Source organism: Taudactylus pleione, unplaced genomic scaffold (genome assembly GCF_031769625.1).
Source record: "Taudactylus pleione unplaced genomic scaffold, aTauple2 ptg000915l, whole genome shotgun sequence".
In the NCBI taxonomy this organism is placed as follows: Eukaryota; Metazoa; Chordata; class Amphibia; order Anura; family Myobatrachidae; genus Taudactylus; species Taudactylus pleione.
In genome coordinates, this window is record NW_028285316.1 from 695,626 (window position 1) to 717,895 (window position 22,270).

General features: G+C 45.2%; 1 protein-coding gene across 1 annotated transcript in view; it reads right to left on the reverse strand.

Annotated features, from left to right (window-relative positions):
* The window catches only part of DENND4C (DENN domain containing 4C), a 178,444-nt gene that overhangs the window by 99,347 nt on the left and 56,827 nt on the right, over positions 1–22,270 (reverse strand). The window contains exon 2 of the mRNA XM_088459585.1: positions 21,831–22,151. Coding sequence (XP_088315711.1) covers positions 21,831–22,135 — 305 coding nt within the window. The 5' untranslated portion in view covers positions 22,136–22,151. The remainder of the gene's footprint in view (positions 1–21,830; positions 22,152–22,270) is intronic.

Consider the following 22,270-nt stretch of genomic DNA (forward strand, 5'->3'; position numbering starts at 1 on the left):
GATCCCCACAGCTCAATGCCCCTGCACTGACTATTTTCTTATATGATGTATATTAAAGCAGAAAATAAAACTAACAGGGAGCAGCCGGATTATGTATCGTTTTGTGATCTCCTATTATTTAGGTAGGTTTTGAAGCACAGGACGAGATGGGAGTACATTGTATTCTGCAAATTCCACCTCTTTCCCCTACATACTCTAACTGTGAAGATAAGCCATGTTTAGGCAGAAGATTAGCCAGTGAGTAGGAAGTGTATCAGGTTGTCATCACTGCTGTATAAGTACATTCTGCTTCTCACAAGCTGAATCATTAAAAGCAGTTATCAGGCATTCACAGCCCTGTTCAGTAGCATCATAGAAAATGCCACACAATAAAATAAAAGATCGACCACAACATTTGAAGTATTTTTTATTCCTACCCTGTGCTGTGTTTGCAGGGCAACTCCTGTCCAGCTCTATTGTAGGGGATTGGTATTCAGCCGGCGATTCAAACCCCCGACAGCGAAAGCCCAGCAGAGGTGAAGATCCCGACTGTGCTAAAGGTAAGTATAAATAACCTAACCCCCCCCCCCCCAACCCTCCCTTAGGGGTGCCTAACCCTAACCTCCCCCCAAGTGCCTAAACCTAACCCCCCCATCCCCGCCGCCTAAACCCAAGTCTCCCGGGGGGGTGCCTAACCATAACCTACCCCCGGGGGGCTGCCTAACCCTAAGTCCCCCCTCAGGAGCCCCTAACCTAACCCTCTCCCTCCCCCCCCCCTCCCACAGCTGTCCGTGCCTGGCTTACCTTCGATCGGGGTGCCAGCGTAGGTAAAATGACAGGCGTCGTGATTTCGACGCCTGTCATTAGACCCTTGGCGAGATTAGACAGTCGGGATGCCGACTGTTGGGATTTAGATCATTGGCATCCCGACTGCATACCCTATTTTAATGTCCCACTGGGATGTAGTTATGAAGGTGTCGAAATACCGACGCCTATGTTAATCCCAAGGACGGAACGACGAACTTAGCCCGGGGATGGGGGGGGTTTAGGGTCCCCCAGGGAAATTTAGGGTTATGCACCCCCCTGGGGAAGGTTAGGGTTAGGCACTAGGGGGGAGGTTAATGTTAGGCACCCCCCTGGGTGTGTTAGGTTTAGAGTACAGGGAGGGGGGGGGTTAGGTTTAGGCACCCATAGGGGAGAAGTTAGGGTTAGGCAGCCCTACGGGAGGGTTAGCATACTTACCACCGGGCGTCGGGATCTTCACCTGTCGGCCTGTCATTGCCGGGATTTGAGCCGCCGGTATTTCAATCCCATTCCGTCCCACCATTTGCATGTGTCTCTTTGATTTACAACAAAAATCTTCTGGGACAAAAGATGAATATGTAGGATTACAGTATAATTTGTTTAAAAAAAAAAAAAAAAAACGAATATAGCCGACTCAATAAGAGTAGGTACAAATGTGCTGAGATATATATTTCTTCAATCAAATTTAATTCACGGAAGTAATGTTTGTTTTTGTGTTTAATAAAAAAATATTTTATTTTCACAACACACACCAAAAATACAGCTCATCATTAAGTAACAAAGGCCACAACCCTCGCATATGACCAAATTTTTGAACGACGCAGTGTAAAAACAGAAATATACAAGAATCAAGGTTGTTCAGGAAAATATGCGACAAAGTACATAAACATGTTAGGTAAATAATTGGTGATCAAAATTAAGATTAATTATATTCAACACACTACAGAAATGCTTAGGTAGAGAAAGGAGTAGAGAATGAGGAGGGGACAGTGTGGAGATTGAGGCAGAAACTGGGTCCCCAGCAATTACCAGTAATAGAGAGTGGATAACAGAACAGAACAGATGGTATGTGTGGACACAGAGGGCCTGATTCAGAGTTGGGAATAGTGTAAATGTGCGTACACACTAGACGATATTTTATACGATTCGCCCAATTTCGATGCATCAGAACGACAAATATGTCAATATGTCAAAATTGTGAGTGTCCACTCACGATCACGATGCGCATACCCGCTGGTCGTATCTTCAGATCTTGCCTACAGCAATTTTGTGCAGATCGTTCGTGTGCTGGCACTGACTATCTATCATCCATTACGCGTCACTTGACTGACATATCCCTGTACACGCCCAATCTCCATTTTATGCAGCACCATGCCTTGGAAGTAGACAGACGCGATTCCTCCAGCAGCTAGCACACCTGATCACAATCTATTATATTTTGGTAAGTATAATGTAGTGCTGCTGAGCACCAATGTATCTACTGACCACCAATGTTTTTTTAAGTGCAAACCCTGTCCACCAATATCTATTATTAAATGCATGACCCACCCGCTGACCATCATTCTGTGCCCCCTCCCCTGAGCACCAATGTCTATTATTAAATGCATGACCCACCCACTGACCACCTGTGTGTATAAATGCATGACCCACCCAATGACCACCATTCTGTGCCCCCTCCCCTGTCCAGCAATGTCTATTATTAAATGCATGACCCACCCAGTGACCACCTTTCTGTGTCCAGCTCTATTGTGTATACATAATATATATAAAAAAAAAAAACAGTATAATTCATATTATGAACATAATAAATTTATGAAATTATTCTAAATAAAACAATATTAATAAATTCAAAAATTAACATCAATATTCAAACACCGTAACATTAAAACAGCATAACTATAAAAAACTGTATAAAATCAATAAAAATTGGTTTGACAAATGTCCATTTCATTTTATTTTATATTTTTTCCATAGAAAGGTCTTTGGATAAGGATTTTATTACAGGCTTCCTGGAGCTTTTGCAAGTCAAGGAATGTCTCTGGAGGGTCACCTGTCATGACTATGCTAACAAGTCCAAAAAACTGTTGGCATTGGAGGAGTTGGTCCAATATAGCAGGCGATACTACAGGACGCAACAGTTAAATGGGTGAGGCGTAAAATCCAGAATCGCAGGACAGTTTTTGTTAAAGAGAGGGAGAGAGGAAGAAGGTGGAAGAGTCCAAAAGATCTGGAGCCTACGCCGATGAGATGTACCATCATCGGCGTGATGATGGTACACCTTGTGGTATTACAATTTGATCTCCTTTCTCCTGAAGCAAGAACCTTAGCGAGGGTTGGTTGTCCTGATGGCCGAGCGTGGGGGGAGCAGAGGAGGCGACCGAAGTTGTGAGCGTGGCGTCCGAGAAAGGTTTGGTAAGTAGAGACACAGTGCATACACACCATGTTTGTTGTTGTCTACTTTCCCCAATGTCTGCACCATTTTTTTTTATCTGAGACAGTCCTCCTACCATGGCACTGCCCCCGGTCCATTTAAATAGGCCATATATTCCTCCCTCACTTGTTTTGCCTGGGCAGTCCCTGTATTTTGCAGTACAGGTGTGACCACAGACAACAGCTGGCCAATATCCTCAGGCTTGTCAGGGTCGCCTGGCATAGCTGTGCCAGATGCCCTTTGTTGGGTTGTTTTGCGCCGTAGAAAGTTATGCAGAACACAGCATGCCAAGATGACCCTGTCAATTTTTGCCACACACAGGTTTATTGAAATGTGGAAAATGCGGAAGTGGTTACTGAGAATTCCAAACGCATATTCCACAATACACGGCGTGCCCTGGAAAGTCTGTAATTGTAGATCCGCTTCTCTCTGGTCAGGCCCCTTTGGCTTCATGAAATTCCCGTGTAATGCGGATGCCTAGTTAGCCTCAAAGACAAAGTTTACACCGTTCTTGGTCTCCTCCCCTGTAGGCAAGTTGAGGGTGTTGGAGATGAGACTCCGATAGAATGCGGTCTGTTTGAACGACCCACCATCCGAAGCACGGCCATACTTGCCAACATCTACAAAGATAAACTCATTGGCATTCACCACTGCCATGAGAACATTACTGAAGTACCCCTTATAATTCTAATAGTAGGATAAACTGTTGGCAGATGAGGTGATGCGGATGTTTACAATCGATGGCTCCCCCACAGTTAGGGAAAATCCAACACCGTTCAAATTCTAAAGCGATGGTTTTCCACTCATCCACGGTTGTAGGAAACTAGAAAAAAGGAAATATTGGTTAAAACATGATCATTCATTTTTGGTTTATTTTTTTCCAACAGACTGCCACCTAAGAATTGGGAGTTGGCAGGGACTCCTGATTTGACCCTCATCGGGGAAAGTGAGGGGGAGGTATCACTGCCTCCATGCCCACCGCCAACAAAAGAAGGCGTCGGCAGGAAGAACACAGCCACAGACCACGCAGTCTGCTGACGACTTCTTGAGGCAGGCTGAAGAGGTCTTAGGAAGGCCCCCCAAGCACTTTGATCATCTAACTTCCCACATAAATAGCTCCATGAGGCAAATGAGGCCTGATATGCAGCTGGAATATCAGCATCTGCTGTATGATTTAGTCATCAGGGGGCTCAGAAATCATTTGTCACCAGCCACCTACATCGCTGACCCTCATCCCTACCCACCTGCCCCTCCCGCCTCTGTGATGCGTCAATCCAGTCACAGATAGCTCCCCCACCCACTAACCCATCTACCTCAAGCCAGGCACTTTATAGTGCCCTTTTGGAGTCTGGAGGAGGAGATTCCTGGGTTTTACAACCTTTAACAGTTTTACTTTATGTTTTTATACAATCAACAAGTTTTATCTTTCCCAACAGCTATATGGTGGTGACGACGCTGATTGGACATGGTCACTAAACACATGAGTAAGAACAGATTGTTGGAAGCTGGGGCCACAATCTGTACTTGCGCCATGTGTTTCTTGACCTATTCAATCTGGCGTCTGACCCACTATATATCATAGAGCAACATAGCTATTGGGACTGATAAATCTTGCCGATAATTGCCTTTTACATTATAAATGCATTTTCACAGTTTTTTTTCCATGTTTGGAATGCAAATTTTATAGTGTTGTCATAAAGACCGTTTTAGTACATGCAGCCATGTTGGCAAAAATTTTTACATGGTTTTTAAAGTGTTTTTACATTTGTTTTCTACATTTCTAAAAACAAACAAACACTTATTTCTAAAGAAATTAATGTGTAGTGTGTTTTTTCTTACCTTGCATAACTGGTACTGCAGAACTTTGACAATAGCCTTGCAGGTCTTCGGGATGATGACACCCAAAGCCTGAGGGGAGATGAGGGAACCCAAGCTTCAGGTCAGCTAGTTACTTCAGGGTAGCCACCAGCCGCTCCTCAGCAGGGATGGTCCTCTGCAGCTTAGTATCCTGCCTCTGGATATAGGGGGTCACCGGAAGCAGCAACTCCTGGAAGATGATGTCATCCATGTGCAGGAAGCTGCGGTAGTCGTCCGGATTGTTCACCGGAATCTCCATCAGTAGGGACATGTGAGAGCGAGTATCCCTCTGCAGCAGCCACTCCTTCGTCCAGCATGCTCTCCTCCTTTGCTGGGCCCTCTCCTTCACCACCTTAGCCCCAGCATAGGCAAGCAGAACTCTATACCGATAGAGATCCATCAGCACAGAATACAGGATAGAATGCAGCAAAAACACACTTTAAGCAAGGCAAAGCAGAGCACAATAGCAATGTACAGCGTTCAGCATGTATAAACCAAGCCTCACTAGTCATAGAGCAGAAGTGCACAGAGCTAAAATGGCACCTGCTTTATATACCCTCTAGTTCAGCCCTCCCATTATTTACATTTTGCTGAAATCTTGAAGATCGTCAGGTGTTTGGCAAGCTAATGATATATCGTGCATGATCTAACGATTTGGAGATCGTTAACGATGCACGATAGATCATTAGATCGTTGGTTAGATTGGACACTTTTTAGCACCATATGGTGTCCTGGAGTGCCGGGGAGAGTTCAAGGGAAATCGTTCACGATATCGCATCATGAGCAGATCGTCTAGTGTGTAGGCACTTTAACAAAGAGCAAGTAACTGTGAACCTTGATAAAACCATGCTGCACTGCAGGTGGGGCAGATGTATTAGTACCCCTTATATTGCAACATGGTTTGTCCAGGTATACAGTTGTTCTTTCTTACTCTATTTCCAAGTTTGAATCAGGCCCAGAATACGCATCCAGACAGATCTATTTTTTATTTATTACCAGTTATTTATATAGCGCACACATATTCCGCATCGCTTTACAGAGGATATTCAGCTATTCACATCCGTCCCTGCCCCAGTGGAGCTTACAATCTATATTCCGAACCACATGCACACACACATACACACTAGGGGTAGTTTTGATAGGAGCCAATTAACCTACCAGTATATTTTTTGGAGTGTGGGAGGAAACCGGAGTACCCAGAGGAAACCCACGCAAGCACAGGGAGAATACACAAACTCCACACAGTTAGGGCCATAGTGGGTATTGAACCAATTACCTCAGTGCTCTGAGGCAGTAATGCTAACCATTACACCATCTAAAATAAAACATGGAGGTTCCACTGAGACGTGAAACGCTTATATATGAACCAATGACAGCAAATATACATTTATAAGTTATTATGTAGGTAGGCCGATATTTTCTCCATGGTTACCAAGTGCCAAATTTTATTAAGAAGGTGCAATCTGGATATGGGTTCCTGGCGCTTTCAATATACAGTCATGAAGTGCTGGGTGCTGAGAAAGTTTGTCAGTGAGCTTATCTAACCCTTGGAAAAAATGTTTTCAGTATATAATATATACTCATGTGCCAGAAAAACTAAGAGAGCAGCTTCCATTCCCAGAACATGCCACCACACCCCCACATTAAATGTTATCTTCCACAATTGAAGTATTATATATAGGCAGTAATCTGCAAGCCCTTGTCGAATAATTTGCAGTGTAGATGGCAGTGTATCACGATTTAAGCGACTTTGAACAAGGCTTGATTTTAAGTGCCAGAGAGATGGATCACTCCCAATCAACATGAAATTTGAATTTCCATGAGCAACAACCTCAAGAGAGTACCTCGCCCACTCAATATCAGGGAAGATCATCCAGCATGCAACACCACTGTGGGCGATCTAAAACTCTGGACATTTGCAGACAGCGTCGCCTGGCATGCAGTGTAACATCCGACAAATTTAATGCTGGGGGTACAAGCAACAACATAATTCGTATAGTGCAGGATTCCCTCTCTTCTATGGGGTACAGTACTCTCCGCACACTATATTTCTTGGGTGGTCTGCCCAGAAAAATATCTCTGCTGTCGGGCACTGTGAAGCGGACAAAAGTCATGCAGCATTGACATTTCATATAGAAATGTCAGCGCATCGCTACTTACAGGCCGCATCCCGGTGCAGCTCACTGCTCGGAGCCCGTCCCTGCTGGAAGGAGGATGCCGGTCACCCCCTCCACCTCGACCCACCCTGTCATAGCAGTCCCTGCTGGAAGGAAGAAACCAGCCGCACCCTCCACCTCAACTCCAGCCCACCCTGCACTGGAGGCAAGCCTCACAGCCTCCCCCTTTCCTAACCAGTGCCCACAAAACAATAAGTGAGATGCCGGGAGAGTGCACAATGGACTGCTGCTTACCTGCTGGGATAGGGTTCAGACCCAGATATATCTGCATGCATCAGTGACTGCCTGACGCTACATAACCATCCCTGCGGATCATTTCTGCCCATTCATATCAAGCATTCACTCAGATGGGAGAGGGCTCTTTCAGCACCGGACAGGTAGGTAGGCACTGTAATGGCTGGAGTAGCATTCCTCAGAGTTTGGCATCATGAGTTGGCCCCTTCGTTCGCTGGATTTGTACCCAATACAACAACATGGAGGATGCAGTTCAACGTGCCATTAGTGGCTGGATTAGACCACCGGAGAATATTACGGAATTGTGGACCATTATTCAGGAGGCATGGTGTACACTATCTTTACGGGGTTAGTGGAATTCATGCCCAGTTGTGATGCTCCTGTAAGCAAATTGAAAAGGGGACCTATGCATTACTAGATGGGTGTCTCAGTTTTTCTGCCATGAGTGTGGCCTGTAGGTTTCTCCCAGGTTTCCGCCTTATCCTTTGCAAACTCCGGAGATAGAGAGAAGGATGACCTCCAGTCCTGAGGCACAGTTTGGGTCTTCTGGTCTCCAAGTCAAACAGCAAAGGCTATATAATTAAGTGTGTAAGTATGCTGCGTTTGTTCCAGTACCTGAAGAAAAAAGCATGTGTAGAGAGAGACACATGGGAATTGCAAATTACACAAATTTGACCGTAACTTCTGTGTCTATGAGCTGGATATTAGGTCCCCCACACTTAGAGAGGGGCAACTTGTTAGTAAGTACTGGACATGCTAGGACATTTGTTGTTTGTTATTTATTATGGCCTAATAAAACTAGCTGCATATAGCTAATAGTGTTCTTGCTAGGTTCTCTTGGTAGGGAGCCGCGCCTTGCCAGTTTTGTAAATGTAGAGATGCGCACTGCACCAGTGGCGTAACCAGGGTATTTGGAGCCCAGGGCAAATGTAAAAATGGAGCCCCCCCCCCCCACTCACCCTATGTGCGCTTGCGGCGAAAAATGGTCGCGGTCACTTAAAAATGGGGCGTGTCAACATGACACACACCCTTTATCGTCACTCTGAACATTCCTTTCCATATGCACCTTAACCCCAGTAGTGTCCCTTATACAGTACCCCCAGTATGCAATGTCCCCAGTTGTGGTCCCTCTTATGCAGGCCATAGTAGTGCCCCTTATACAGTACCCCCAGTAGTGGTCCCTCTTATGCAGCCCCCAATTAGTTCCTCTTATACAGTACCCCCAGTATGCAATGCCCCCAGTAGTGGTCCCCATTATGCAGACCCTCATTAGTTCCCCTTATTCAGTGCCCCCAGTAGTGGTCTCTCTTATGCAGTGCCCCTTATATAGTGCCCCCAGCAGTAGTCCTCCCCGCATGCAGTGTCCCCAGTAGTGGTCCACCTTATGCAGGCCCCCAGCAGTGATCCCCCTATCCAGTACCCCTTAAACAGTGTCTCCTGTAGTGGTCCTCCCTATTTAGTGCCGCCTGTAGTGGTCCCCCTTATGCAGGCCATCAGTAGAGATCCCTCCCTATCCAGTGCCCCCGTAGTGGTCCTCCCTATTTAGTGCCCCCAGTAGTGGTCCCCTAATATTAAGCCCCTTATATAGTGCCCCCAGTAGTAGTTCCCCCCCCCAGTAGTAGTCCCCAGTAGAGGTTCCCCCTCCCGATGCAGTGTCCCCAGTAGTAGCCCCCACCCCAGTTGTGATCCCCCCCAGTTGTAGTCCCCAGTAGTGTCCCACCCACAATAGAGGTCCCCCTCCCGTAGTAGCCCCCCCGATGTGCAGACACACACGTAAAAAAAAAAAAAAATACACTTACCTGAATCCACGCTCCGGTTCCAGCCACTGCTCCCGCCGCCGCACGTCAGTCCTCCCGGGCTGGCGCGCTCTGCATTATGGGAGACATGTCATGACGTCTCTCCCATTACCCACTGCAGGAGCCGGCTCTTGCAGTGAGCGCTGCAGCAGTCAAGGAGAGTCTGTCTGACCGCACGGCGGTGATGTGTGCGTTAACCAGCAGCCAATGAGAGCACTGTCTGGATGCATGATGTTAGGGACGCCAGTATAGAGGAGCCTTGACGATGGCCTGGTGCTTATTCATATATTTGCAAATGTATTATCATGTAGGATTTACGTATTTTTTGTTGATATTGCTGCAGTGAGCTGGAGGGAATCTTTTTTTTTCTCTATGGTTCAGTGTTAACCCTGCCCTTTACAAGCACCTGTGCAAAGTCATTAAGCTGATATGAGCGACCACCATACTTTTTGTTTGGATGTATGATGTCACCAGCTTAGCAGTCAGTTTGCGTGGCTATTCATATAACAGGTCTATAAAGTATTTATCTTAAGCTTTTCTTCACGGTCATTCTATAATAACTCATGTTACTAAGTAACACAGCAAGTTCCTGTATACAATTTTTTAATGCATGGACTGTCTTATTATTCTTTCAGTAAATAAAATATATTTCACATAATTCCATTGCTGTTGACAGCCATACATATACTTGCTATGTCACTTTGTAATGTGAGTTACCATGGAATGACCCTTCAGTTAATTGCATTAGAATAAAAAGTAACATAAGCCCTGCCTGAAAAGAGAGTACGGTCATAGAAAATCTTAGTATATAGCTTTAATCACAATTGAGTGTAGACTAGAACTCTAACAATATTTTTAATGCACAAAGGTTGGGCACGGAGTGCATTAACAGTTGGCTGTTGCATTTATAGGAATTTGGTTTGCTTTGCTCTTTCCTCTTGTTATAGTTAATAGCTGAATAAACTGAACTCTTCCTCAGACTTGGAAAAGCATGCTGTGAAGAAATAATGACAAAGCTTACTAGATTACATGTGCCAGAAGGAATGTAGTGCTCAAGGACAGGAGTCTCATCAGGCAGCTCCTAGCACATTGCCTACATAAATTAATGCAACAAAACGCAGCACTGACCAGAATCTGTCTACAGAGTCCACTCTCTGTGTTCATACTATTCATAAGATGATAGGAGCCTGGAACTTGTCTCACACATGCTACTAATTATCTTACCAGTAGATGCATGTAAAGGCAATTTGCAATCGATTGTGTATAAAAATCTGCAATGTATGGGCTTCACAGATTGAACAATTCCAATCACTTTTTGGTTGCAATCAGATTGTCCAACATGTTGGATTTCATAGATCGATTGGGACTGTAGATTGCTAGTGTATGGAGATGATCAGCAGATTTGTAGACCATTACCAGTAAAATGATGGGCCATTCAAGATTGGCAGATCTGTGTTTGCTGCAATCGATCTGCAATTCACTGAAAACGATATGTAGTGTATGGGCGCAGATTGCTAGATTGGGAAGTCCTAAGATCGGGCAGAAAATCTTCAAATTGTTCAATTGTGGTTTTCAGATTGCTGATGTATGGGGGCCTTAAGCCTTGCAAGAAAAAACTCAATTGTACTTGCCAAGGACAACTACTGTTTATGCATATCATTACTTGCATAGGCAAGTGATTATTATTTCAACTAGAGAGTATTTATTCATGTTCATAATAAAAGCACAAACAGTAAAAATTGTTGTTTATTTTAGTTTTTTTTAATTATTTCATAAAGAGAAATTTTTGTTTTTTCATCTGTGACTTCGGGGTGGCCACTCATCAGACTTGCGACGGAAACCCTGCGGTAGGGTTTCCCAGCCACAAGTCCTGGAGTGATTTGGGCTCTATCAGAGCCAAAATCACTCCCACTGACATCACTAGTGATGTCAGTGGGGCCGGCTTCAGACGGTAGGCGTTCCCATGGGAACGCCTCCGTCTGGCAGGCACGCCCCCTGCACGCCCACCAAAGGGGGCGTGCTGTCACTCACCATCGACAGCACGCCCCCTTTGGTGCGAGACCCGGAGCGACAGCTTGGCTGTCGCAGTCCGGGTCTCGCGCATGCGCACGGCGGAGCTCCCTCCATCGTGCGCATGCGCAGTGGGGAACATCGACCCACTTGCGAGCGTACTGCCGCTTGCGAGTGGGTCTGAATGACCCCCTAAGTTAGTAGGGAGCAGACCAGAATCTCATTATTAACCCATTAAAAAGCTTTGTTTTTGTTTTTTTAAATCCTAACTCTAAACCAAATTACTTGAGGGAAGTGCTGGGTTGCTCAGTAAGATGGATCAGTAAAGGTGAACATATTTTAGGCTGGCTATAATCATTTACAATGTGTAGTCCTAAATTATTGAGGATAAATTATACCTGGGTGGGCACTTATTATTCATATATTACCGTCTGCCCAGCATTTGCAGACCTCCACTGAGTACCAGGGCTCCCGAAAAAACAATGAGCTTCAACAGTCTGTAAGAAGCACAGCTGATCTTTCCAGAAATGAGAAGCTGTCGACATCTATTACAGATGGGTCCTCATAAATCTAGCCTCCTTGCACGTTAAACAGCAATTCTAGTCGCGCCATGCCGTGGCGTGACTCGGTAGCGCTGAGTGTCTTTTGTGCTACTTTTTTACCATCAAATGCATCTAATTTGCACAGCAATGTGTATAGATAGCACAAGCAGCTTATGCTGATTAAAATGATGTGCAGCATGCCTGTACCCTGAGTGAGGGTGTATCTGCATGTGAAACGCTACGCGACAGTATCAGCAGCTGTAACAAGACACATTTGAAGGTAAAAAGTTGCACAAAAGACACTCTGCGGTACCAAGTCACAAGGAGCTGCGCGTTGTGTGGTGCGACTTGTAGCGCACGGAAGATAGATGTATGTGGACACATCTGTAGTTTCATTTATTATGTTGCTAGCTAGCTACCACTTAAATCAGCATATTTAGCGGATATTATTTCTCAACATTTACTTAGCATCTACATGCTCTGCAGTGTTTTTACAGTTGAGAACACACAGTATCAAAACAAGAATGATAACACGCAGAAAGAGGTTAAATGGACCATGTTCGCAAGTTTACGGTACTTTTACTACATGATGCATAGAACACAGCCAAAGAAGTAATGCGAGCCATGAATCTACAGCCCGATTCCCCGTTCTACTAATCCGAACTGCCGATCCAAAACGCTGATACGCAGACATTGATGATTGGAACTGCATATTAAAAATCCCAGACTCATTGTTCTCAATCATTTTTTGGTTGGGATCTGTGAAATAAGGATTTCCAACAAGTTGAATTTGTCTGATTCTCTGACCCTGGCAGAATGGGAAATTGGGGCAATACATCGAAGATGTATGGGCCCCATAACTTCACCTTTTAAACTAAACTTAATTAACAGTATAATGTATTTCTTAAAAAAAAAACATTCCCAAGAAAATAACAAAAAATAATACCAGATACTTGGCAGAGAAAATGTTTAGAAACATTACCCAAGCCTAATGGCCCTGTTAAGACAATTTTATATTGTATTATATTGAATTCGTATGGCCTGAAACAAAAATTAAATTGAAACAAAAAAAAAATACATGGTCTAAACTAGAGCATGTGTGCAAGTCTACAGAGCTTGATGCGAGTTACAATTAAATGTGTTTTGGATTTTCTACTGTGAATTTCAAGGAGTTTCCCTGGAATTCCAACTATGTTTTAGCAAGATATCTGATGGTGTCAGGGCACCTGCTGTTTAAGAATTTTAAATTATCAATTCACTACAATATACTAATATTTAATGCTGGTTTTTATATAATCTCATATACTATTAAATAAAACTAACTCCTGGTTTTATCCAGATGTGACAGCTATGACTCCGGGACTAGTGAAGTGCAATGAACATAGTATTCATTCTAGGATTTTTGCTAGGGAGGGTGCTGATCACTGAGAACAGCAGTTTTTTTTTATTTCAAATGCACATGCGTGCGCCCAAACATGTGGGTGCTCTTGGTCAGGGGCATGGCCTAGTGGCACGTCCCCGTTTCCATCACTCTGGGGACTTTCCCAGCACTCTCGGAGATGCTAGACAGCCCCAAGCCTCCACACTGTGAACAGATGCCATGCGCATGGCATCTATTCACCAACTGCTATGGTGAAAATTCTAGCACAAACATGTCCTGGGAATGAGCCAATAATTAAACTAGCTACGCGTTCAATTTTTTTGATCGGGACAAAGAACGGGACAATTTTTTGCCAAACTGAAAGCTCCAGTGTCTGTGCTACACATTATGCAATTTTTTATTAGAAGCTAGCGATTTTCCACCACACTCATTTTGCATATGTCCACCCACAAGGATGATGACATAGTGAGAGGATTGATATATATTAAAAAGTAGAGTTATGGTAAAACTTACCCTTGTTAACTCTTTCTTCGAAGTCCATAGGGTCAACAGGGAGACAATGGGGTGTAGGTGGTACTTGGAGGACCCAACACCAAAGCTTTTTTCTGTCCCAGGATGCTCCGGTCCTTCCCCCTATACCCCGCACACAGCCTGAGGGCAACTCAGTTTTGTTAACATGCCCAAGGCAGGAGCAGGATAGGAGAGAAGGAAGACTGGTACACAGAAGAATCACACTCTCACACAGAGAAGGAAACAAGTGACCAAAAGAATCAACCCATAGAAGCCAGGTGCATCAAAGCGGGTGCCCTTTGGACCCTATGGACTCTGAAGAAAGAGTTAACAAGGGTATGTTTTACCATAACTCTCCTGTTCTTCTTCAGGGTCCATAGGGCTCCACAGGGAGACAAGGAAGTCCAAAGCAGTTGTTCAAGGGCAGGGACGCCACTGAGCTGAGAGGAGAATCCGGCACCCAAAGGAAGCATCCTGAGAAGCAAATGTATCAAAGGCAAAGAACCTAAGAAAGGTGTGGACAGAAGTCCAAGTGGCTGCCTTGCATAGTTGTTCTGTAGATGCACCATGGCAGGCTTCCCACGAGGGACCTACAGAGTGAATAGAATGAGCAGAGACTGTAGCCGGCACAGGAAGGCCAGTCTGCATGGAAGCCGGTGAGATAGTCATGCAAAGCCATCTGGTCAAAGTCTGTTTGTTAGCTGGCCATCCCTTTCTTATGAAATCCATATAGGATGAAGAGGGAATTTGATTTCCTGATGGAACTAGTACGGTCCACGTAGATCTTCAGAGCACGGACCACCTCCAAAGACACCTCACCTGCCTAGAGGTCTGGTGATTGAAAGGCCGGACCCACAATTTCCTCATTGAGGTGGAAACGAGAGACCACCTTGGTAACGAAGCCAGAGCGCATTCGAAGAACAGCCCTGTCTGGATGACAGATTAGAAATGAGGAGCAACAGGAGAACGCCCTTAAATCCAATACCCTACAGGTAGATGCTATAGCCAAAAGAAACAGAGTCTTCGCAGTGAACTATTTGACATCTACTGAATCCAGGGGTTCAAATGGAGGCTCCTGAAGTGCGTGGAGAACCACTGACAAATCCCACGGAGCCACCGGAGGGATAAAGGAAGGTTGTAGAACACCTTGCAGGAAGGTGTGAACATCCGGTAGAGGAGCATTTCTGTGCTGGAACCAGAAGGCCAGAGCAGAGAAGTGCACTTTCAGAGAGGCTAGGAGGAGTCCGAGATGCAATCCAGCTTGAAGAAAAGCAAGGATTCTAGAAACCCTAAAAACCTGAGGATCAATAGTTTCTAGTAGCACACCACTGGAAATTTGTGTGCTACACTCAGTGATATATCCTGGCAAAGGCCAGTTTACGCACTCTAAGCATAGTCTGGACCACAGAGCTGGAAAATCCTTTAGTCCTTAGGAGTGATGTCTCAAGAGCAAAGCTGTTAAAGACAGACAGGTCAGGTTCAGATGTAGATAGGGACCCTGAGACAACAGGTCTGGTCATAGAGGAAGTTGGAGAGGAACGTCTTTGGAAAGACTTTGAAGATCGGAGTACCAATGGTGTCTGGGCCAAGCTGGAGATATCAACAGGACCGAGCCCCCTACCTGCTTGAACTTCCAAAGAACTTGAGGCAGAAGGCCCACTTCACAGACAATGCGTCCATGAAGGCTGCGTCGGGGTCCCTTGTCCTGGCCCCGTACACTAGAAGCTTGTGGTTTTGTCATGAGGCCATGAGGTCCACGTCCATTTGTCCAACAGGAGCAGAAAAATATCTGGATTGAGAGACCACTCTCCTGCATGCACGTCGTGACGGCTGAGGAAATCTGCCTCCCAATTGAGAATCCCCGGGATGAACACTGTGGAGATGGCTGGGAGATGGTGTTCGGCCCATATGAGAATGCGGGACACTTCTGCCATTGCTGACCGACTTAAAGTGTCTCCTTGGTGACTGAGGTAGGCCACTGATGTGGCATTGTCAGACTACTTGTACAGGTTTGCCAGAGTGAAGGCTTTGTAAATGGATCAGAGTTCCTGTACGTTGATTGGTAAGACCGCCTCGGCTGGAAACCAGCGCCCCTGGAAGGCGTTCTGGTCGGTCACTGCGCCCCACCTGCGTAGGCTTGCGTCCATTGTGAGGAGTGTCCAGTCCAGTGATACACCTGTAGCCACCAGGATAGGGACAGACAAACCTCTGTAGAGAGGCCCATCGTCTGGGATCTGAGGCAGCCCGTTCCACCTGGAGAGGATCAGGATTTGTAGGGGCCTGGAGTGAGATTGAGTGAACTCCATCATGTCGAAGGTGGACACCATGGATCCCAAGGTCTGCATTGTAGAGTGAATTGAAACTCAGCGACTGTGGAGTAATCTGCGCACTTGGTGCTGTAATACAGAGATTTTGTGTGCTGTCAGGAAGATTCTCTGAGCCTGAGCCCAGGAAGGCTCCCAGATGTACCATTCTTCGAGAAAGGGTCAGGGAAGACTCTTTCCAGTTTATCAGCCAACCATGCGTTTGTAGAAAGCCAATGATAACTTGTGGTGGCGGTGAAAAATTTATAGGGAGCTTGCTAAGAGCTCGTCCAAGTATGAGAGCAGTCTGATCTCGATGACGTAGACAGGCTGCCATAACTGCCATGATCTTGGTAAAGACCTGAGGAGATGTAGAAAGCACAAAAGGAAGTGCTACTGCTGATGAGAAGGCACTATAGGTACATGTAGGTAAGCGTCCTGAATGTCCAGAGACACCATAAAGTCCCCAGGCTTCATAGCCAGGACAATAGAGCGTAAGGTTTCCACACAAAACCTTGGTACCGATAAATTTGTTCAGAGACTTAGGGTTGAGGATAGGCCGATGAGACCCGTTGGGCTTTTGAATCAAGAAAAGGGTAGAATAATAGCCCTTCCCTCTCTGTGATGAGGGGACCAGAATTATTCCACCCAAGAGTAGTAAGGATTGAATGGCCTTCTGGAGGAGCAGGGCTCTGCTTGGGTCCTGTGCATAAGAACTGCTGGGGGGGCCACCTCAGAAATGAGAAGGCGTATCCATGGGAGACCACTTCTCTTGCCCAGGTGTCTGAGGTGGTTTGACACCAGAACTGGGCCAACTGAAGAAGTCTGCCTCCAACCCTGAGAGCACCCAGGGAGAGGACAGCCCGGTCAAGCTGAGGGCTTGTCCTCAGATTTGGTAGGTGGACGTCTTGTAGCCCAGGCCTGTTTGGTCCTAGGCTTGGAGGCCTTTGTGGATGTCGACTGTCGTGGAAAGGACTGACCTTTAGCTTATCCTTGGGGATGAAAGGACCGGAAGGATGACATCCGAGGCTTCGTAGTAGATGAAGAGAGCAGGAATGCTGTCTTGGAAGCTGCCATGGTAGTCACAATCTTGTCCAACTCTGGGCCAAAAAGGATCTCCCCAGAATAAGGCAGAGACTCCAAAGCCTTTTTAGAGTCCGAATCTGCTTTCCATGAGCGAAGCCAAATAATATGGCGGGCTAAGTAGCAGATGTCTTGGAATCTAGGAGTCAAGTATCCAAAGCCGCCTCCCCTAAGTAGGAAGCTGCATCTCTAATGTGATATATGTATGACAGCTGATCCCTGGAAGCATCAGAGGGAAATGTATCTTCTAGGGCCTCTGCCCAACTCTCAATAGCTTTTGCCACCCAGGACGAGTAATAGCTCCTGTAAGAGTATATAGACTTCAGGCAAGTTTCCATCCTTCTATCCATAGTCTCTTTTAAGGAGGTTGCAGTATGGATAGGAAAGGTAGCATTCTTAACTAGGCGTGTCATGTGGGAATCCACTGAAGGGGGAACTTACCATTTAGTGCAACCAGTAGCTGGAAGAGGGTAAAAGGAAATCAAGTGTTTAGGCAGCTGAAACTTTTTATTAGGTATATTCAATGCTTCACACATATGAGCAGATAGCTGATCTGAGTGAGGAAACTCTGGCAAAACTACCTTCTGTAGCGTACAAATTGGCTCTTTTGCCCTAGAAGTGGGTTCTGTCTCTTCTATTTGAAGAATAGATTTTACAGCTCTTACAAGTGCTGATATATTAAATTTAGAGGGGGGCTCTTCTTCTCCCGAGGGGGGAGTCAGAGCGAGACAGGTCTGCGTCTTCTGCCTCCCCAGATAACATCTCAGAATCTGATAGCTGGGTGGACTGGGAAGATAACACAGCACGCTCAGTAGGTTTACTAGGTAAGGGTCTTTCCTATTGCAGCATTTGTTGAAAGGTTGTAGAGGTAGCTGCTAGACTCTGCACTAAGGTAGAAAGTGCATCTACCCATGGGGGAGGCAACGGATTTGCAGGGAGTACTGCTGTGGCCATCCCATAGGGGGAGCTACCATCGTGACTGCTAGGTGGTTCACAATTTTTGCCAACACATGTGAAGAGGAAGCCCAGGGTGGGTCCTGAGGAAAGGATGCCGAGGCAGAGGGGCCAGGTGCCATATAACAAGATACACACAGACCATCTTGAATGAGATACTCTGAAGCCAAGCCTGCTAAACAGGACTTGCAAGACAAGAGTGGGAGCAGCAGGCTGCTTGTTATTCTTGCCTTTGCCAGAAATAGCTGAAGGATAATTGTAGCACACAATCTAGCACAGTGCAGTGAGCAACCCAGATATTTGTACAATATGGCACAGTGTAGTGCGCAACACAGATATACAGTATGTGATAGTCCTCACAAATATAGGTAGATGTGAGGTACAATAAACCCCCTATACCTCAGTATTCCAGGGTTATAATGAAAGAAAAGGAAAGGTATAAGCTGAAAGTTTGACAAAAATAAACAGACAGCAGCGCTAGCACAAGTCACATACAATGCAGAGTATACAATGTAACTGCAGTGGCTGGTAACACAGACCGCAGTGGCTGGTAGAAAATAGCGCTGTATAACTTGGCTCCTGGGAGAGGTATACAGGGAGATCGGACCCAGCGTTCCCGGAGACCTGAATGCAGAAAATGGCTGCCGTGAGTCTCAGAGGGGGCATAGGGTGAGAGAGGAGCAGCTCAGGGATGGCAAGACCGCAGTGGAATGGCACCCTAAGCCGGCGGAGGGGCCGCAGGGAGAGTGCCTTCTCCCCTATGCTGACGACAACCATCGGGTCCCTGGCCTTAATATGTGTCCTGCGCCAGTATTGTAATACCCTGGTGGTCTAGTGAAGTCCCGGACGAACCGGTGTCCACATCAGCGCCTCCAGTCGGTCTCCTGAGACCGGAGGCAAGACTGCACATAGACGCAAGCGGGGATCCGCCTTACCTGTCTCCTTGAGTCCCGGCTACAGTCTGGGGTCCGAGAAGCCCTACTAGCTAGGTCCCCACAGAACCCCGCCAAGAGTACATAGCCGAGGGCTGGTGTCGCAGAGGGATGATGGGGCAGCAGTGCAGACGTCCAGAGGACCGTCTAGCCCTGATGCATTTAATAAATATGAAAATAAAATCATATAAATACATCTTGGGCTGCTTAATAGCAGCCCCACTGTTCTAACGGTGATCCAGCTCCTGCCAGACACCAACAAAACTGAGTCGCCCTCAGGCTGTAAGGGGAAGGACCGAAGCATCCTGAAACAGGAAAAAGATTTGCTGTTGGTGTCTGGTCCTCCAAGTACCACTTACACCCCATTGTCACCCTGTGGATCCCTATGTACCCTGAAGAAGAAGAAAAAAACATTAACAAACTGATAAACAGTTGTGAAATATAAAATAAAAAAAATAAAAAAAGAGACACAAACATACAGGTATGGTGAAAAGCATCAGAAAATCAGTGTTTACTAATGTGTTTAATATATACAGGCCATTTTCAGGATCACTAACAAATACGGACTCTGGAAGCCATGTATTAAAAAAAAAAACTGACTTGTGGACACTTTCCCTATAATCCTGAATTTCCCTATGATTGTCACATATATACCGCTAAGAAAAGTGGTCTAACTCTGGCTCACCCTATCCAGTTGCAAGATAGCAGTGCAGTGTGGCAGACATGAGAAGTGCTGCTTTATTCTGGGTAGATAGGTGCACATGTCATTTAAAGTCACAAATTCAAAGTGTAACAGCCTGGCACTTGGAAGAGATAGGCGTTGGCTGAATTCAGAAAGAATTAAATTAAATATCAGAACTGATTGGTTCAAAAACTTATATGGCGGGAAACCATCAATCTTCCACTATCGATGGGGAAAACCCATCAACCGTGATACATTGATGTTTGATCAACATAAATGGATAACCTACATCTTTTCTCCGGGGAGCTGGGAGATCGAGCCCAAATTCGGAAGTCACAGATCACTTTTTATTTTCATATTCTAGACCAGTGTTTCCCAATCTCGGTCCTCAAGGCACAATAACAGTCCAGGTTTTAAGGATATCCATGCTTGAATAGAGATGCAGTAGTATCACATGGGGGGTGCGGGCTGCACCCAGGTGTCAACCGCCAAGGGATGACACCAAAGTGCTGACGACTCCTCAGTGACAGGAGGCGGGTGCTGTACTGTAGCATTGCGTGCAGCACTCAGCTCCTGACACAGTGAGGGAGCCGGCACTGCACATAGACTGGTCCACGGGGGCAGTCCGCATCTCCGTTACCCCAGGAGTAACTAGAACGTGGGATCGGGCAGCATGCCCCCTACCGTCAAGGCCACGCCCTACCAGCGAGACCGCGCTCACTTTTAACCGGCGCACAGCGAAGCCGCATTACTCACATGCCTGCACCGGTTGCTACCCAGGGGAGATACGCCACTGCACAGATGGTAAAATCAGAATAACTGGAGTACTAATTAAGTAACCTGTGCTCAAATATGGCCATCAATAAAACCAGGACTGTTAGTGAGCCTTGAGGACCGAGGTTGGTAAACACTGTTTTAGACTATAAATGATAGCTAGAATCTGACAGGGTGCTATGGTTAACATCCGCCTGTAATTTACCAAATAACTGGATTGTCATAGCATGCAAGGCCATGTCCCTACCAACACCAGGCACCTGGATGTTCCGTTTTTTACATTTCATACAAAATTTAGATTTATATTACCCACATTTATCAGGTTTTTATTTATTTATTTTCAATTTCAGCAAACAAAAGTTCACCTTATTATAAAATGCACCCTTAAATGGTGCAGTTTTCAATGTATAATACAGTTAATGAAACCAATTTATGGAGAAGAAAAAACTGCTAAGTTTAAGTAACAAACTGCAAAATAGTGGAAATCATATGAGAACATTTCTGGGTCTAACCATTTTAATATAGTTGCATTAATCACTTAATACTAGCATGAAACCAGTTAAAGCAAACAAGTACCTCCTAAACTCTGCGTTTTCTCTCCTACACCTGTCACACAATAACACTGCTGCTCAGAAACTGCACAGATAATACATAGAGCTTTTTAGGCAGCAGTTTTCCTGCCAGCAAGAGAAATATCTGCAACATTTAAAACTGCTTGTGCGACAACTGTTGCTGAATATATCATTTTAATATAATAATCTGCTGTCGGCATGCATTAGTAAAAGTATACAAAACAGTTCAGTAATATTGTTGCAGTGTTACGGCAAAGATTCTACTTGAGAAACACCGATTTATGAAAATGTTGTTTTAAGATGTCCTGATCTAATGGTGCATACACACGGTCAGATCTATCAGATGAACGATTTGAACGATTTTAGACTATTAAAATGAATGGAATCGTCCAAATCTGACTGCAAACACATCAGATGTCAGATATCGTTATCTGACAATCGGGAACGCGCATTGTTCATCTTTGCAGGCTCACATGTCAGATATTCTTTCAGATATGAACAATTTTTAAAATAGTTATCATTCAGATCTGTCAGAAAATCTGACCGTGTGTATGCACCATAAGAGGATAGCCCTCTGCATAAGATATGGACAGTATGGTTTAAATAAGTATATCTTTAAGTATATTCTGTAACTGGCAGGTAAATGCATTGAATTAGGCATATATTAATTCCATCCGATGATCTTATATATGTATTCTTGTCTTTAATATATTTCTCTCTTATACGAGAAAGAGGCTATATCTAATAAATCAATAATAATTATAATAAATGACAAAAAAAAAAAAAAAACACAACAATGTAGCACTCACCCAATATCTGTCAGTGGTGACTTCCCCCTCTCGCGCTTGTAACAAATGAACAGCTCCGGGCTCTTCAGACTGCCGTGATTAAGATTTGCCTGGAGACCACTCGAGGTAACTTCAATACATGTGTATCCCTCTGGCACAGTCTCACCAGCTGTCTGGTTGATAATGACAATGTCAGTTATTGGAGCTTTGGGGCCAATTGCTTTGGTCTCTACTCGGCCCGTGTCATGGTCCAGAAGTTTTGAGGTATCTGTCAGTCCTGCAACTACAAAGTAGTCTGCAACCCGAGGACCCTTGTCTTCCATCATATCTGCAGTATGCTGCCTACAATAAAAGTGTGAGAAGACCATCATGTAGTTAAATGTAGCTACCTGTAATTAGTCTATACTGTTATTAGGTAGCAAATAAACTATATCAGTGTCATATAAATGCATATAACCCAG